We start from the raw sequence: 19,681 nt of genomic DNA, 5'->3' as shown, positions 1-19,681 counted from the left end.
AAACGGGGCTTTGCCTGGTTTTCTTATTCTTGCTGGGCTTCCTTTACTCACGCATTCCGTGCTCTGTGAGAGAAAATACGTTCTCAACTAAAGTTTTGTATTTTATCAGCAAATAAGTCACGAGATTACAGCGCTCGAAACTTACAGAACATACTTGTTGATAATCTTCCCTTCTCGGGCCGTTCAATTTGATCACCTTCAACCTGGGCTCCCAGCCTGGTTTTCACTTCATTGTAACGTGAGGCACACACTTACTTGTGCCTCGACGCTTATCACTCTCCCTGAGCTACTTTGCTGCCATTTTAAATCAGGTTGCACCGTCGGTCGCATCAGTGGAGGGAGCTGCCCTGGACAGCGTTCCCGGTTGCGAGGCCACACAGTGCGGAGTCAGTGAGACCGCGGCTTGACTTTTATCCGCCCGCCTTCCAGCGGCCGGGCCCCGAAGGCTGCAGAGCGCGCGCACAGCGCCCCCGGTGGTCGTTCCCGAGCGCCTCCTCCCCGGCCCAGCCCACCCCCGCGACGAGCCGCCTGGGCCACGCGGGCTTCGCGGGGCTCGACGCGCACCCTGAATCGGGTCCGAAACTTCGCCAGCAGCCCCCGCCCCGAGAGGGCCCTTCCTTCTTCCCAACCACTCTCAGAGGGAGGGGCGGCCGCTCCTCGAAGGCATTCAGCGCCCAAGCCCCAACAGAGCCCTACGCGGGCCCGGAGCAGGGTGGGGGTCGCGGGGCCGCCGGGCCGCCGCCAGGTCTTCCCCCGCCCGCGCCGGAAGTCCGCGCGTGCGCGCTGGCCGGCCGGGAGCGCGCGTCCGGCGCGGAGGGGCGGTGGGGGCGGGGCCGCGGCCGCTCACGGGGTGTCCCCGCCCCCGCCCCCCGGCGTTCCACGGTCGCCGTGACAACCGGAGCGGCGGCAACCGCGGCGGGCGCGCGAGTCCGGCGCCTCCTCCCGGCGGTACCGCCAAAGCAAGCAGCCGCCGCCCGGCCTTGCTGCTCTCCCCGCCTCCCGGCCCGCGGGGAGGGAACGGCCCGCCCTCCGCCCGCCCGCCGGAGAGTGAGCGGCGCCCGGGCCGCCCCGCCAGCCCGCCGTTCCCCGGCCGCCGTCCGGGCGCGCGCAGTGAGCGGGCGCGACTATGCCAAGATGGTCCTGCAGGCGCGGAACAAGCATCGGGAGGCGGCCCCCAAGCCGCCCCAGCCGCCCCGCGCCTCTCAGTCGCCGCTGAGGGGGGCGCCGGACGCCGGCGCCGGGGAGCCCGGGCCCGAGCGCGCGCCCCGGTCCCCCGGGCGCAAGGGCGCCGCGGGCAGGAAGGGGCCCCGCGCCGAGCCCGCCGCGCCTTCCGCCGGGGGCGGGCTCGGGGGGCGCCTGGTGGCCGGGCTGCGCGGGGCGCTGGGCCTGCGGCGCGCGGGGCGCGGCCGGACCTGGACCACGCTCCTGCTAGGTGAGCAGCCCCAGAGCGCGGGCGCCGCCGGGACGCGGAACTTTGAGGCGCGGGCCCCTCTTCCCCTCCCCTGTGCTCCCCTCCCACTTCCGCGCCGCTGAGCCCCGCCGCCGGGTCCCCGCCAGTTTGCAGCCCTCTCCGACTTTTCCTGGGACGTCCTCACCTCCTCCTCCCCTCCCCCTCCGCCTGGCTCAGCCTTCCTCGCTCCCTTCCCGTCCGCTGTCTCTGTTTAAGGAAAAAAAAAAAAAAAAAAAAAATGGCCCCGAGATCAACAGCTGCCCGGCCTGGCGGCGAACTGACAGGTCTGCGCTAACGAGACTTGGGCGCTGCTGATTGGCGCGGACCGGCCGCCTTCCCGTTATCTCGGCCCCTGCCGGGAGGATGGTTTGCTTTGGGTTGGAAGCGGTTCCGTGGAGCTCAAAGCAGAAGCACGTTCTCTATCCTAGAAAGTTGCTAAACTTATAATTAAATTTTAGCGTGCTTTTTTCTTCTTGGCCTCAAACACCGCCGGTGGCACTCTGTGATTCCTCTGGGCACGTCACTTTCCAGGTTGTGTTGTGTTTTGGGCACTGGCGCTCTAGTCCTCTCTTCTGACCTGGGAACGTTTGGTGTGGAGGGCTCCCCTCCTTTTTCGCTGCCATGCACCAAATGGATGATGTGCAGCGATGTGCTGAAAAAAATAAAGTTGAAACAGTCACAGGATGTGGACCCACTTCAGGTTTCCTTTGATTGACATTCCGATAAGGCGAGTTATAGCAGTTTGGATAATGGGCCTAATTTTTCTAAGCCAGTAAAATGTTGTAACACCGCCTTTCCTATATAATACCATTAATGGGCTTTGGCTACTGCATTATTTAACTATTGGTGATTTATGCACAATTATCCTTTCAAATTCCCTTAGTGGCCCAAAAGAATTTGGATTTCAGTATAGGCGAAGGAATAGGACACAGCAATTCGGCTTCCCCTGACATATCCACCACTAGAAGCCACTCCGTCATAAAAGGCCAGAGTCATCTCCGTGTGTGTGTGTTTTAATGGGCTCAGAAAAGTTGATATTGTTATTTGGGTACTTTTATGTATTGTAGATTCAAGCCAAGAAAAATTCAGTATTTTCAGTATATTCCTCCTCTTTTCAGTAGCGAGCTTGAAAAACCTTGCCAGCGTGCAGGTTAGATAAGTTCACCTTGGGGAGGCAGCATGGTACAATGGATGAGACAGGCTCCAAATCCTGTGCGGAGTGGTTGTTTGGTTTAAGTTTCAAATTATTTCCTTTGTGAGCCTCTTCCTTCTCTGTGACCTGAGATTATCACCTCCCCTGCTTACTCCATGGGCATGTTCTGAGGAGTAGAACTAAAAGGGGTGGCTAATATATGGGATGGCATTCTGTGTCTAAAGCCTTTAACAAGTTTTTGTTGCTATTATAAAAGTGCATGCATAATACTGATTTGTGACAGAATGAAGTTGCATTTTTGTTGAATGGCTAGCATAAACATTAACCACTTCATAGTGAAATGTGGAAGGGCACCACTTCTTTTTCAGGGAGGTTACAGTAACACCCGTAGGATAATCATCTTGCCGTTTTCTCGTAATTGCATTTACTTTGAATCTTCTTTTATTGGATGGCTTAGCTTTGGATTTAGTGAGCATTATATTTAATGCTTATACCTAAATACAGTTTTGTATTAATAGAACAGTGTGGCACTTTACTTGACTTACCCCCTTGGGCATTGGAAAGAGGTACAGTGAAGGAGCTGTCCCACATTTTTGGGTGTACTCTGGACACTGGTCATTGGATGGAGTTTGGATGATTTTCTACATCTATAAGAGGCCAGCTACAGGATTCTGAAGAATGATCAGAGACATAGGATGTTTGGTTCTTCCTCTTGCCCTGTACCCTTGGGTCCTGCAGAAAGGAGCAAAGTTTAGACATTTTTGAAAGCTTCCTCATTCCCTCTCTTATTGCCCTTCGCAGAATGAGCATGAGTTGAGCTGACATCATACAGGTCTTTAGTGTGGGATTTTGCTATCACAAAAATGTCTTCATTTATGTTTGGGGAAAAAAAATTTTACAACCTGAAGCTCCCTGATAGAAGCACACATCTTTAAGAGTTAGAAACTGACTAGAGGTTCTCGGTTCGGTTTCCTTCATTTCCTCCATACGTGCTAAGTTAGCACTGATGAGCTTACTACTTACCACGGTGGCCCTTTCTGCTGTTGGGCAGTGATAAGCACTGTTAAAAAAATCTGCTTAACAACATACATGTTTTTCTTATTTTTGGACATTATTGGCTATTTATTTAGTGGTAACAGTCGTAAAGAATTGTTTTTCAAATGTTTGTTTTTTGAAGTGTCAATCCAATAGCTCCCTACACATCAGTCAGGAGGAGCAGCAATATAGTAAAGAAAAACCATGATGCTGTTTTTCTCCAACTTTATTCACCATAACTCACAGTAAGCAATACAATTTACATTAAACCTGCTCACACTTCTGAAAGTGCGACCCAGTACATTTATGCACGTGTCTGTTTTACTCCATTTAGATATGTTGGTGTCCTGGCAGGAAACAGATTTAATAAACGGACTGTTTTCAGAAGTGAACAGTTTTAAGGAACCCATAAAAGACACTGAAACACCCATGACTGTCAGCATTCAGAAGGTGCTACCACCTCTGGGCCTCCAGGGGAAGGGGAGCTTCATCAGGAGCTGACCCCAGGGAGAGCTGTGCTGTGGGAGCAGGATCTCCCAGGAAGAGGGGCCCCCAGACCCTCTCCTCCCACCCTTTGCTCTCCAGCTCATGCCTCTCACTGGCTAACGAACTGGAACCCCTCTAGCAAGGGACCCAGCTGAATCATTCTGTAGGGTTGGGAATAACGCAGAGAAGGGAGGAGAATGGATTTAGAGAAGCAATGGAGATCAGCAAATATGTGCATATACTTGAAACACGTTTCATGTAGCAATACTTATTCCTGTAACGTACAGTATACTCTGATTTCCTGTTCTGTCCTTTTTAAAAGAAATGCTGTTTATTAACTCTTGAGTTTTATGATCTAGTATTATAGCCTATGGTTTGAAAACACTGCCTTAGAAGAACTGTTTTCTGGTTCTATACCTGTTTTAAACTAGTTGGGGGCCTGAGCAAAAGCAAAGCATTTAGCTTCTCTGAGCCTCAGTTCGCATATATGTAAAAATGGGAGGACTGGATTAGACTGGTGGCTGTTAAGCTTAGCAAAACTGGACCAGAGTCACCTGGAAGCTTTAAAAAATCCTGATAGCCAAGCCACACATCAGACCAATTAAATTAGAATCTGAGGTGGGGTGAGGTGGAGGGAAGTGTCAGTAATTTTAAAGTCCTATGTCCTGCCTCTGCTTAGTAGCAGACTGTCTAGCATCACGGAACTGACGTTCCTATATGGCAGTGACCCCCTAGAACTAAGGGCTTCTTGCCTTCCCGCTTTTATTTATTTATTTATTTATTTATTTATTTATTTATTTATTATAATTTTTAAAAAAGATTTTATTTATTTATCTCATAGCACAAGCAGGGGGAGTGGTAGGCAGAGGGAGAAGCAGGCTCCCCTCTGAGCAGGGAGCCTGATGTAGGGCTCGATTCCAGGACCCTGGGATCATGACCTGAGCCAAAGGCAGACACTTAACTGACTGAGCCACCCAGGCACCCCTTCCCTCTTTTAAGGCAGGGGCACAGTCCAGTTTGCCCGTTTCTCCTAGTCTCTGTTGTTTTCCCAAAACTGGGGCTGTGAGTTGCCATTCATCATCTGATATGGCTGTTATTTTAAATTAGAGTTTCTTGTACCCATGTCTGTTATCAAAAGAGGGAAGTAAAAAGGATAGCTGGAGAGGGCTCTGTGTTTCAAGGAGAAATGGGAGGAGTCTTTTCCTTTGTGGAAGTGAAGAATGTGCATGTTAAACATGCAAATAAAGCATGCCCCTGGTGAAAGACTACAAGGTAAGATGTCATTTACAAAACATAATGAAATTGTAACCTGAATATGGAAGAGAGAGATAATGAAAACTATTGTTTTTTTCCCTTACATCTGTCCTGCTTGACTCGTTTATGTTACCTGTCTCGTTCCTAAGGTCAATGGCAACTGCTGTAAGTGGGTTCTTTATTGGTAAAGCTTCTCATATGCGGCGTGATGACATTTTGGGTTGAATAATTCTTTGTTTGGGGGGGGTGTCCTGTGCATTATGGGATGGTTAGCAGCATCACTGGCCTCTACCTATTAGATGGTAGAGGTACCTCCCCAGTTGTGACAACCAAAATATATGTTGGTCTCCATATGTTGGTAAATGTCCTTTGGGAAGCAAAAATGCCACAGTTAGGACCACTGCTTTTGTTAGCCACAACTTATGGAGTGTGAAAGCCCATATAATGGGAAACACATATGACTTCTTAGGGGCAGAAGGGGTGAGAAAGTGGGTGGAGGCAGAGGTTGAGGCTAGGTGTTAGCAGTGGGGCTGGAGAGGAGGCAGCGTGGTGTGTTTCAAGTAGCAGAGGCATCTCAGAACTGACCTGCATTTGGATCTTATTTCTACACGTAAAAGCTATAGATCCCTTAATATCTGACTCTTGGCTACCTCCTCTTTAAAATGGGGATGATAAATACCCGACATGGTTATATTAAAGAATAAATAATACATGTAAACAGCAGCTTTATTCATGTTCACCAATTACTGAATGCCTGCTATGCCTGATGCTAGTTTTGGGGGGTAAGATGGAAGACAAGACAGCTGTAGCCTCTGTCTCTGTGGAACCCCATTCTGAAAGGGTCAGGGACAAATAAAAAATAATAGTACATTGCAGTAAGTCCAGTGGAGGAAAGAAAAAAGTGGCTGAGATAGAAAAAACAGGAGATACCCACTTTAGAATCAGAAAAGTCTTTGGGGAGGTAGCCTTAGATGTGAGCCCTAAAGGCAGAGAAGATGCGCACTGTCTAGAGGAAGAGAAAGGGCAGTGTGGATGTGGTACACAGCATTTGCTGAGGTAGGCCACAGCTTAGCGTGTCCAACACGACAGAGGCATGAACCAGGTCTCCTTAAGGAGCTTGGGTTTTATTCCTCGTACAATGGGAAGTCACTGAGGAGTGTTGAACAGGAGAGTAACATGATTTAATTTTTATTTTGAGAAATCTGCTTTTGGGAAAATGGGTTGTGGAGTACAAGGGCGGAACAGAGAGAAACCGGGGGGACGCTCTGGCAGGGATCTGGTAAGAGAGTTATTGGCCGTGATGAAGGGGCGTAGATTTGAGATCTGTTTTGGAGAGAGCAATGGTAGGATTTGCTGGTGAATTGGACTTGTATTGAGGGAAAGGGAAGAGCTATGAATAATTTCTAGGTTTTGGCTGCTGTTATGGGAAAACAAGGTGGCATTCACTGAAATCGTGAAGACTAGGGGCATGGGTGAGGGCATAGGTTTGAGAGGAAAGATCGAGAATTCTATCCTGGACATGGTACCTTCGAGACATTTGTGAGATGTCCCAGTAGAACTGTCAAGTGGGCTGTGGGAAATAAGAGAAGATGTCAGGATGGAAACAAAATAGGACATCCCTAGCAAATGGGTGGTATTAAATTAATGGGAATTGATAATAGCATCTTTTACTGATACTGATATGCCTGTGTGGCAGGCATAGTTCTAAGTGCTTTAGATTTACTCATTTATCTTAAACTCATTTCACTGCTAACTCAGTCCTGACCATGACATTGTGGTCATCATACCTGTTTTATCAGATAGAGGATCTGAGGCACACAGATGTTAAATAACTTGCCCAAGATCATCCCTAGAATGTGGAAGGCTTGGGATTTGAACCCAGGCAAGGTGGCTTCAGAGTTCATGCTCTTAACTGCTATGCTGTATTTTACCTTCTCTAGGGTGAGTATAGCAAAAGAAGAAATGAAGCCCCAGGACTCAGTTCAGAGAAACCTCCAACATTTAGTGCTCAATAAGTGTTAGCTTTCTTGTTTCTTCCTTTAGGGGAAATAGAGAAAAGAGGGATCATGCATAGAGATATGGGAATAAGAAGTGGAGAGGACATATTAGCTGTGGCATAAGGGACAAGAAAAGCTGAGGAACTACGAAGGCACGGGTACCACTGGGCACCTTAGTGGGATGGCTTTCAAACAAACACTTAGATACAACTGAGCATCACCTCTAAGGGTGTCTTAATATATAGATGTTGGGCCAGTACATTTCCCTGGAAAGCCAGTGAATGAAATGGGAATTTGGGATTTAAAGAGTTTCTTCAGTGTCTAAAACCAGTTTTTTTCTTTCTGAAATAGACTTCTGGTTAACTCTAAAGAACATTTATAATCATTTGTTATTAAAATAAACAATTAGAAGGGTTCTGAAGATGCTATATTCATGTGTGCTCAAATAACAAATGGGACGAGTTTGGATTGTGTAAATGTAAGGATATATTACCAATTTGTGATTGACTTTTGGCCTATAATACAGCATCAATACTGAAAGCAGATAAAACTTTATTATACACATGCGTATTTGGACGTTGCTAAATTTTTGAACTATAGCTGTTTTTATAACTTTTATACACTAAGCCTGTTAGGCTGTATTAATGTTTCTTAAAGTTTATGGTAATGATTTACATTATCACAGAGACTGTAAGTCTGTGTGCATGTTTCTAAGCAGGGTAGCTTTAGGCTTTATAATTTAGGCATAATTTATAATTATAAGCTAATTTATCTTTTACCATCAGATTGTACTTTCTTCCAGGGAAGAGTTTGCTAGTTTTCTTTAGTTACCATTCTAATGAGTATTAGTCATCAAAGTTAGTAAAACTTACATCTATTTCTAGGTCAAGACCTTTATGCAGCTGTTTAATTCTGTAAAAGGCAGTCTCATTTCATAGGAAAGATCACTTCTCCATGGGTGAGCTTTCATAATTCAAGAATCAGTGAAAAGGAATAAATTTAAAAGTGGAAGAATTGATTTTTTTAGAGTACATAAATCTACAACTATTGTAACTTTTTTTTTGCTTCAATACTATTTTTTATTTTCTCTATTCCCGCCCCCCCCCGAATACATTTAAATGAACAGCTCACATATCTTCACGTTTGTCTGGCATATTCCTCCCTGTTTGACTTCCTTTCCAAAGTAACCAATTGTCAGGTATCTTATTCAGGTCTGTCACTACACATGATCAATGTTTGGGCAGCATTTTGTAATTTTAACTTCTAGCGGCAAATGTTAACATAATAACCTAGTCACCAAGATCACTCACAGAAGTTCTGTTGTGATTCGTTGTACTGACCAAGGATAGGGTGAGTTTTTCTTCTAGTTTACAGTAGTACCAACTGTATCTTAAACACAGTTTATAAATTACTTGGCCAATTACTTTTGGAAAACTTGCCATCTTGACAAATTTTTAACTTGGGAAGATAGTTATAATTGAGAAGAGTGAGATAGTTATAATTGAGAAGAGTGAGGCTTTAGTCATATTTTTATACAACTCAACTCAAATTTGCCTAAAGTGCTACTGCTCTGCACTGGATTTGTCTATTACTTCCTAATAGTAATCACTGCTTTTTGTAATGCAGCTTTTCAGTGCTTCAATTGTCAAACCTCAGAATCTTTTCTCCACATTTTAATAATAATCATAAAGTACTTATGTAACTAGCACAGTGCCACTGTTTTCCACTACATTTAAAAGTTTTTTTTAATAAGACCTTATTTCTCATTCTTTTGTCATCTTTGATCTCCACGGAAATATCATAAAAAATCTAGAACTGAAAGGTTACTGGAATTTTACATGTGAAGAAAGTAAAGTAGGCCAGGTGAATGGCCTGACAGCATTAGTGAGTTCACAGGGGGTGGTTTGAGATTGAAGTTAAGGTCTTTTGGCTTGTTAAGTATATCTGTCAAATTGTCGGTTTCAGATCTCTAGTTTTAGGCAACTGTCAAAAAACCATCAAAGATACGTTAATGGGGGGTGCCTGAGGGGTGCTGTCGATTGAGTGTCTCACACTTGGTTTCGGCTGGAGATCTCAGGGTCATTAGATGGAGCCCTCCCTTGGGCTCCACACTTAGCACGTTGTCTGCTTAGGACTTTCTCTGCCCTGGGGTCCGCCAAGCCCCCTCCTCTGAAATAAATAAATTTTTTTTTAAAGACACATTAATAGGAAAATGACCTCCTATATTCTTAAGACCTGATAACTCTTGGCAAGAGTACTACTTTGCTGGCTTCTGCTTATTTAGGGGAATCACTCTGTTATATCCTTATGGTCAAACTGTTAGTCTCCATTTTGTTTTTCTTAACTATTTTATGAAAACGACTAGATTCTGAATTATTTTTGATTGGTTGTTTGGCATTAGTATAAAAACAGAGTAAAATAGTAATAAGTGGTATCATGGTTTTCTTAAGGGTAAACTGTGATATCCAAGGGCAGTTTGCAATTTGTGGGGGAATCTGTAACCTGAAGATTGGAATGGGTTATTGATTAATGAACTTGTTAAAATCTCTTGTCTGGGTTTGTACTGTGTATGTGTGGATCTTTTTTTTTCCCTCTCTAAAGAAGAGATGCAGCTTCTACACTTTTTCCATTGGGTTTACTAAAGTTTTGCAGTTTTGCTGTGATTGCTCAGAAGCATTTAATGGGCTAGCATATTATTTTGGGTCTGTAGTTATCTAGCTGCTTGTACTTAAAACACTGTAATGCCTTTTTTTAATAAGGAAAAAGCTACTTTATGAAAATTACTAATGTAGGTTACTGTTTGATTTAGAAATATTTGTGTTCACATTATGTGAGGACAGGATTTTAAAGGAAGTTAGAATTTGTTGCTTTAAAAACCCATATGCTGAGCAATTGTTCTATTAAGTATTCCCTACTTTAATATATGTATATGCATAAATGTTTAAAAGTGTGAAAATTTACTTTGTATATTTCTCTGTTTAGAAGCCTAATTATATTCTTTTTGAGGGTGGTGATACACATTTTCTATGCTCTGTTTTCGTATATTCATTTTAAAATAAGACTTTGTCCTTGATTTTTAAGTTACTTCTAAAGAGTTTCCTTCCGTACGTGAATGCATTCTTTTGGTTAAATGTGCTTATTAACATTTTCATGCCCGAACTTCTTGTCCAAAGGACATCAGTGGTCAGAGTCACAGAATCCAGGCTTTCCTTCAGTATTAGTGCATCCCAATCATGTGATCTTGCACCTCCTAGGAAAATAAGAGTCATATTTGACTTATGAGGACTCCTGGATCTTTTTGCTTAATATGTGAAATATGTTTTGTAAACTGCAACTAATAAACAGATATTAGACATTGTCATTGTAATTGAGAGCTTCCTAATTTTTTCCTGTTATAAGGTACTGTTTTGCTCAATGCCAAATATATGGAGGAGGTTCAAATGAACTAAAAGTCAGCCTTGCAGCCATAATCACATAGACCCCTGAATTCTAGATCTTAGTAGTAGTGTCTTCATACATGACTGAAATTTAAAGCAGTCATGGTTCTTAGGACTCAATATCTCTAGTAATAAATTGAGTACATTTCTTTTTTTCTCCATTCAAAAAAGAAAACAAATTAAAAGGACCAGACCTACAAAGACTTTTAGTTTGGGGAGCAGGAAGATCAAAATGAAAACAGAGAATAACCAGGCAGGCATCTTGGAGAGTGTGAAGCCTGAAGTATTGGTAGTGATTGTAGCTGTGCAAGGTCAGGAAGTGCGAGGGATAGAGGTAACCAAGTAAAAACTGCTTATTCACTTTTGGTAAAAATGAGGCTCCCAGAGGCCAAATTACTTATAGTCATAAAAAATCCAGGCACTATTTCTTTTTAAGAGTGACTTTCTTGCCAGAGGAAGTAAAAAAGGAGTTGATTTTTAATTTTAATTTTTTCCCTTTCTTAATCATTGCTTTCTGCTGTGAAGATTTTGACAATTTCTCCTTCAGAGTATCTTTTGAATTAATATTTGCCTTTTCCTGATAAAAATTGCTAAAAGTGTAGATTTCCAAGCCCCAAGTGAAAGCTTTTGAATCGGGGTCTTTGAGAATGGGGTGCAGTCTTAATATGCCTCTCCTAGATTAATGTTCTTATCCCTAGTTGAGAACATTAGAATCACCCCCTGTGCCAAACCTAGCAGTGTTCAAAGCTCCCAGGTGATTCCGCTGTGCTGTCGGTGTAGACACATTGTCTTAAAAGTGTTTATATATCATCTGAGGGGCCTTGATAAAATGTGTATTTGGAGTTAGGCTTCTGGGGTGGGACCCGAGAGTCTGCATTTCTGACCAGCTCTCAGGTGATACAATTACTGCTGGAGGACACTTGGAATACAAAGAGCCAATCTCACATTAAATTTTGTGAACTATCACCTACATTTTGTTCCAGTCATTTTTTGTACCAATGATAATTAACCTTGACTGTACATCAGAATCACTTGTGAATTAAAAAAAAATCCTGGGGCGCCTGGGTGGCTCAGTCATTTAAGCTTCTGCCTTTGGCTCAGGTTATGATCCCAGGGTCCTGGGATCGAGCCCCGCATTGGCCCTTGCTCAGCGGGAAGCCTGCTTCTCCCTCTGCCTCTGCCCCTTTGCCTGCTCTGCTCTCTCTCTCTCAAATAAATAAATAAAATCTTAAAAAAAAAAAAAATCCCTGGAGTTTCAGGTTTAGGAGCTCTGGATGAATACTCAAATACCTCTAGTTTTATTTAGTGCCACTGATAATTCTAATGCAATCCCAGGATTTAGACCGCCGTGACTCTGTTACTGTGTTATGATGTATTCTCTGAAACTTGCTTTGGTTCTTTATTGAGTGGCTCAGTGCTTCCCAGCCTTTTTCACATCATGGCACACATAGAAAATGAGAATATTTGTGTGGCATGGAGTAGGGAAGTGGTGTCTTCAAAGCCTGGAGGTTACTGGCCCCTGGGGACGCTAGTCCTCTCATTCTTAGCACACCAGGCCTCACTGGTTGAGAAGCTTTGTTAACTCGTTTCCTGGTGTTCATGGAGCTCCAAGGCCCAACACACTGTATATGTAGTGAGTGGGCCCTCAATAAATGTTGTCTTTGTTATTGCTTTTATCACTTATATTCTGTACTGTGTTAGTTATGGGAATTTTTTTTTTCATGTTGGAACCCAGGCCACATACAGCTTTCCTGTAGCTGTCTTCTTTTCTGGCTACCCACCATAAATCCCCACCTAAGTGGTAATCATGGCTTCAGCCCTGTCCCTCCCTCCCATCCCACTTTAATAGACCCTGCCTTGAGGAGGTCATTACTAAATGGCAAGAACCATCTGGAGCCATGTGGTTCTAATTCGAAACCTCCATTTCTTTCCACTGGGACAGAATTGCCTCCTCTCCCGTTTGTCGGCATCTGATGACTTCATCTTGTAAAAATATTTATATGGAAAAATGTATTCTAAGTCCAAAATGACTTGCAAAACTTAATACAATTTATTCCTAAATTGAGGTTAATCCATACTTAAAGCATTCTAAAGAGTTTTAGCCTTTCTAACCCTTAAGTGACAAATGACATAAAAAGAGGTTAAGGATGCTCCCCTTAAATCTATTGGACAAGGTTTCCAAGTCAACCTTGACAAGCTCTATACTCAACCCCTTCCTAATATTACTAATCATTTCTTATTGTTCTCAAGGGTCTATTCAGAGTTTAAAAGTTACTTTCCAGAAGGAAAAAGGCACCAGTAAATAGTTTCGTTGTTCCACATCAACAATCCATCCTGGAGAATGCAGTCAATTTCTAAATGTGCAGGTTTAAGCATCTCATCTAGTAGGCATTAGATACTTGTTGACTTTAGAGCACTTAAAACTCTCAAAAATCTAGGTGCTAGAAAGAAGACGGGAGCTGAGCTCGTGGTGTACATGACTGTTTTCTCTTTCTTAAACTGGTTCCTACAGAATGTCTTTTCACTTGTTACTTCACTACATAGAAACTGGCCTCTGTTTCATTCTAGGTACTATAGGGTGGGGTGGGAGATGTGTCTAATTTGCACTAAGTAAGTGGGGACTTGATTTTTGGAAAAAACAAAACAAAACAACCCCACAAATCTATTACATACATACAAGTGTGTGTATGTGTATCCATCAATCAAAGCACATTCAACTTAATTATATAGACATGATTTAGATTATTTCAGTTTCCTCCTTAATTATATCAGGTTGTATCCATTAATTCAGCAGACATTTGAATTGAGCTCTGTGCTCAACTATGTGCTCAGCTTTGTGCTAAATACTGTAGTATAAACTTCAGTAAAACATTGTTTCTGCCCTCAGGGAGTTACATTCTAGTTTGTTTAAAGGAGATTCTAATAATAGGAGAAGAACAATTTTCAGTGAAGAGGCTGTTCATCCCATGAAACTGAAAATTGATATAATGTGACGTATAATCTGGTACAAAATTTCTTTAATCAGAAAGTGGTAGGAGGGTCCAATTTAGTTTCAGAGTGTTGGTAATTTAGCAGCTTCCAGCAAAACATGAGTCTTTCAGAATTCTCAGCCATAGGATTGCAATCTTTTGAATTAGATTACAGAGCAAACCTTTGCTTGAACACTTTTTTCTTATGGGATAGGCTTGGATTTTTGAAAGTTTTTTTTTTTTTTAATGTTCTGATTAAAAGAAAAAAAACCGCTATATTTACCACTGTCCCTTAGAATGACAAAAAATAGCATATGTATTAAAATGGAAAAAGGGGATTATCAATTTTGTGACACTCCCCAAAGACTCTAGATGGGGTTGATAATCACTGGACTAAATTTTTTTTTTAAAGATTTTATTTTATTTTATTTTGACAGAGAGAGACCCAACGAGAGAGGGAACACAAGCAGGGGGAGTGGGAGAGGGAGAAGCAGGCTCCCCGCCGAGCAGGGAGCCCGATGCGGGGCTCCATCCCAGGACCCTGGGATCATGACCTGAGCCTAAGGCAGACGCTTAACCGACTGAGCCACCCAGGCGCCCCATCACTGGGCTAAATTTAGAGAAAATAGTTTATAATCTTTTCGGTAGGCAAGAAAGCAAGAAAAGCTCTTTAGGGGTGCCTTTAGGAGTTTTTGTCATTTATGTCTTTATGCTTAAATTATATGCTCACAAGGCAGTATCTGCTTTACTGGGGCTTTCATTTTCAAATAACATATATAGATATACACAATGCACACTTATTTCAATTTTGAATAAATTAAAGCATAACTATATATTTTTTCTTTTGGGGGGGCAGGAGGAGAGGGGGAGAAGGGCAAAGGGAGAGGGAGAGAGAGAATCTTAAGTAGGCTCCATGCCCAGCATGGAGCCTCACACAGGGCTCAATCTCAGGACTCTGAGATCATCTGAGTCGAAATCGAGAGTAGGATGCTTAACCGACTGAGCCATCCAGGCTTTACATTTTTATATAAAAATGGTAGTTTCTATAAAACATACTGCTTATATCAATAGATGAATTGTAACTTTTCCTCCCATTTATCTTAAGAAAAAGAAAAGGAGGGGACTAAGACACTTTAGGGTAAGGGGAAGCCTGGCTTTTGTCTTACTACCCTCCCCCCATCCTCCTCCAGAGGCTATGGCGTGTATGGCTTTCTTGTAAGAGTTCTTGCCTTCAACTTCCCTTTCTCTGTTTACTCATTTTGTTTACTTGTGCAAGTTACTCATTAGTTCTGGAAAAGCACTTAAAAAGTATCTGGCATGTAATAAGAATGCAAATGTTAGCTGCTTTATTATTATTACTACTAAATTGAATGGAACAAAGGAATTAAAAATACTGGGCAGATTATGAATTGACCCTGGAGGTTATGAAAGAGCTCGGTTCAAATGCCTGGAACTCTAAGAATTGTTTAGTACTTCAGCGATTGAATTAAAGGAAGGCACCAAAGGCCACTTGGTACATTTGTTCTTCTGAGGAATTGTGGTATTCTGAGGAAGTACAGAGGTGATGGCCTTGAGAAATCCTATTTATCAGTCTAGAGTTGTGAAGGTTAAAGGCTAAAAGCGTATGTGAAATACATTGCCAATGAAGTCAGTTGGAGACCAGCTGCCTTCTTTTACCAGAATTACTTAGTATTGTTCTAGAAGTTTGTTATTGTTGTCAAATGAGAAGAAGAAACTAGTAGCAAATTTATAATATAGGAGCAAAATTATCATTTTTAAATAATATTGTTCAAAATAGAGGATTGAAGATGATAAGCCAAAAAACTATAAGAATTAATAATAGTTTAGTAAATGAGTAAAAAATAAATATATTGCAAAATAAATAAACTTCAAAAAAATACATTAACAATATCTAACAAAGTATAATAAAAGATTTCATGGCTCTTAGTAGAAAAAATGTTAAGCTTACAAGAAAGACTTAAGAATTATGAATTAACTGTGTAATAACTATTAATTTTCCTGATACGATTTTTGTCAAGGCAATTGAAAAGGAAATTGAGTAATTGAACCTATGTTTATGGGTATAAAGATACGGATTCATATCATTAACATGTGGATTCTTTCCAAATTAATTTATAAATGAAATCCCAATTATAATCTCAAAGGGATTACCAAAGTATGTGTATCAAGTGTTGTGTATGATAAAGATGGCATTTACATTCTGTGAGAGAAGAATGGTTTATTCAGAACATGATAGATTATTGAGAAAATAAAACCCAAACTTCATTATTGCAGGGTGAAGTGTTTAAAGGCAGAAACCAAAAAGGAAATGGATGGTAGATTTGTCAACAAGAAAAAATCTAAAATTTGAAAGATCAAAGTACCATATATAAGCAAATGTCACATGACAAAGCTAGTTAGATATTTGCAGTTGTAGTGATCTAGAAAGAGTAAGTTTTGTCTTGTATAACCATTAATATCTCCTAGATAAAGTGTATTTTTTAATTTTTAAAAATATAAATACTTCTTTAAGAATAAGGCAATAAGATCTAGACTGGTTTTCATTTCTAAGAGCATTTTCATAGTTCAATTCCTCATTAGTTATTTAATCAGAAGTCTGCAATAAGATGAATCTTGTGGCATAAGAAATTGGTATTTTCTGGATTCATCTTAATATGTTTTTTGTACTTGGACAGAAAGCAACTATTGATTCTCCTATGAGACTGATTTTATTATTAGCTTGTTTTCTCTTCTTTACCTTTCTTCCTTTTACCCTGATGAGAAAAAAAAACAAAAACAAAACAAAACTCTAAAGGCTTGAGATATAAGGGAAGCCATTTTAGATTTCTTTCTAAGTCAGCATGACTGTACATAGACTTGGTTTAAACCAAAAGCCTGATTTATGGCCTGCCATGCATATGTTATACACCTGCTCTATAAATGAGTAGCCTGAAGGAAAACCATCTTGTCTTTAAGATACCGATCAATGCTCCTACTCCCTGTACTCCGTGACCTTAAAACTTGTGTTGCCTGCCTGTGTGCTAATCTATAATCTTTTGAGCTTTTACAAGTTGTAAAAAAGTATATAACCCTGTGAAAACTGTTTATTCTACAAAGCACTTTCTTCCCTGTGAAGAGCGTGTTTCCTGGGCAGCTGTCCTAACTTGGCCTCCAGTAAAACTCCTCTCTTACTTTTAGAGATTCTAAAATGTTTGCTTGTTTTGCGTCAACAACCCCTCCATCTCTTCCTTCCGTCTTTATTTATTTCACTTTAAATTTGTTTAAAAAATAGTAAAATTTATCACAAAAATCCAAATATTGCAGCAATATATAAAAAGTGGCATGCTCTCATTTTATTCATCCCCAGTCCTGCACCCCAAGGTCACCATATTTCTTGATTCTAGAGTTACTTCTCACTGCTGGTTCTGTCCCTCTGGCAGTTCTATTTGTGGAAGTTTCCACCTGAGGTTTCCTTGTATAGTATTTGGCAAATAATAGGTCCCCATTTTGTTGAATGACTCAGTGAATGAAATTTGTAGATATATGCCTAATTCTTTTATAATTCAGGCTGTTGGATTTTAAGCATAGCCCTGAGGTTTCTTTCACAGAGTCAGTCTTCTTTCCCCAATTGCTAAGAGTCCAACATTACACATCCCAAATGCTTATCTTTATAATGCTTTTCTCTAAAGTGAAAACATTTCTTTATGCTAACATGATTTAAATTTCTTTTTTTCTTTCAGCTACCTTTGCAGCAGTGTTGCACTGGTAAGATTTTTCTTCCTCTGGTATATTTTATGCAGATGTTTACAACCCACCAAAGCTATTTCCCATAAATATAAAGAAATAATTTCAGTATGATAAGGATGAATATATATATTACATGCAACACAATAGTCTGAAAAAGTAGTTTAACTGATAAATCAAGGTCAGAATAATGTAATTTTTTAATAAAAAAAGAGATCCATTATTAAAGAGGTTATATTTGAGACTGTATTTCACTTAACGTTAACATAGTGTTCATGTTGAGAGGAAGATTAATTTTTTTAATCTTCTGGATAGAATGAAATATGAATTTCATTAATCGGACATTTCTGAAATGGTAACCCAATGACATTTATAATTCAATTTATAATTGTATTGTACTTGACTGAAAATATTCTCATTCTGGTTCATTCTAATTTTAAAATCTAATTTGAATGTGTTTCCTATTAGAAATTTTAGTAGAACTATTACAGCATACAGAGTGGCAAACAGATATGGATACCACTGTATTTGAGTTTTATTACAAAATTATGTGCAAATTTCTGGATACCTTTATTTTTGCTTGTAGAGTTTCTTTTAAAAATAATACTTAGTATAAGCATCAGCCCTTGGTTTGTTACCCTTTTGTGTCTGCAGGAGCCATATAACACACCTCTTTGAAAATGATCGTCACTTTTCTCACCTCTCAACATTGGAAAGGGAGATGGCTTTTCGCACTGAAATGGTTAGTTTTTATGTGATATTTTCGGGTTCTAAAAACTTTAAGCTTTTTATCATTGAAATTTTCAAAGAAGTACGAAATACAAAGAGTAGACACCTCCCCTTGCCTATCCCCCAGCTTCAACAACTGGACACAGCCATTTTTCCTTCGAATACACCTCCACGCACAGGAAACCTCAGACATCATATCATTTCATCGGTAAATACTTTCATGTGTCTCTCAAAAGAAAAGAATTTTTTGTTACCCACAGTTCTGTTGGCAAACTTGAAAACAATGAACAGCAGTCGCTTGATATCATTAAATATCAATCGGTGTTTACATGGCCGATTGGCTTTTTTTTTTTTTTTTTGTAGTTGGTGTGTTGGTAGGCTTGAATCAGGATTCAAGCCATGTCTGTACGTTGTGTCTAGTTGATGTGTCTCTTAAGTCTTTTAATCTGTAAATTCCACTTCCCATTTTTATTGTTTTGCTATTTATTTATTGAAGAATCCAGGTTATTTGTCTTATTATAGAATTACCCATGGTAATTCATGTTCTTTATTATGTTCCACTGTCCCAAGTTTCCTGAAAATTGATAGATAAGGGACTTGATAGCTGAAGGCTCATTTTGTTTTTTCGGCAGGAATATTTCATAAGTGGTGTGCATGTATTGTACCGTACAAAGAGGCACACCATGTCTGGTTGTCTCACTTCTGTGATGTCAAGACTGATCAGTGGCTTTAGGTATTGTCACGTTGGTTCTTCCATTATAGCCTAGCCATCAGCCTGGGTTAGTTAATTCATTAAGATTACCAAGTGGTGATTATCTAGTCTATTATGTTTTCCCTGCATTTGTTGACTGTAATTCTTCTGTAAAGAAGAGTTTTCCCATAATACTTACTTGTTTCTCTGATGTACACGTCACACAGGTAAGACAATGCTTGATTTTTTCTTTTTATTTACTACTTTCTAGAAAAAGGAGTTGGTTTCCTAGCATTTTCTTCTGGTAACCAGTGGGGTGCCTTCTTTTGCTGTATATCATTATGATCTGGTAGATTTTAGCAGGTTTTATAAACTTACCTGTCTTTAGCTGATGAGAGCCTTTGCTGCTGACTCTGTGTCCCTTTGATGTGACCTCATGAGTATTCTGTAGCTTTCTTACTTTCTGGTACTATTAAGACATTCCTGGGGCGCCTGCATGGCTGGCTCAGTCCGTTAAGCGTCTGCCTTCGGCTCAGGTCATGATCCCAGGGTCCTGGGATCGAGCCCCGCATCGGGCTCCCTGCTCCATGGGAGGCCTGCTTCTCCCTCTCCCACTCCCCCTGCTTGTGTTCCTTCTTTCACTGTCTCTCTCTCTCTCTCTGTCAAATTAATAAAATCTTTACAAAAAAAAAAAAAGACTTTCCTCTCCAGACCTGGTATCATCCAGTTTTCCAAG

General features: G+C 41.1%; 1 protein-coding gene across 3 annotated transcripts in view; it reads left to right on the top strand.

Moving 5' to 3' along the window:
- Window positions 1-953: 953 nt before the first annotated feature.
- The window catches only part of DPY19L1 (dpy-19 like C-mannosyltransferase 1), an 85,050-nt gene continuing 66,322 nt past the window's right edge, over window positions 954-19,681 (top strand). For all 3 annotated transcript variants that reach the window (XM_028093879.2, XM_028093878.2, XM_028093877.2), the window contains exons 1-3: window positions 954-1,432; window positions 17,522-17,546; window positions 18,180-18,267. In XM_028093879.2, the coding sequence (XP_027949680.1) occupies window positions 1,135-1,432; window positions 17,522-17,546; window positions 18,180-18,267 (411 nt within the window). In that variant the 5' untranslated portion in view covers window positions 954-1,134. The remainder of the gene's footprint in view (window positions 1,433-17,521; window positions 17,547-18,179; window positions 18,268-19,681) is intronic.

The sequence above is a fragment of the Eumetopias jubatus genome, unplaced genomic scaffold (assembly GCF_037043125.1).
Source record: "Eumetopias jubatus isolate StellerSeaLion01/CBP00866 unplaced genomic scaffold, mEumJub1_p1.0 scaffold_14, whole genome shotgun sequence".
In the NCBI taxonomy this organism is placed as follows: domain Eukaryota; kingdom Metazoa; phylum Chordata; class Mammalia; order Carnivora; family Otariidae; genus Eumetopias; species Eumetopias jubatus.
Note: the sequence above shows the minus strand (reverse complement) of the source record. Positions and strands in the feature narration are given on the sequence as shown.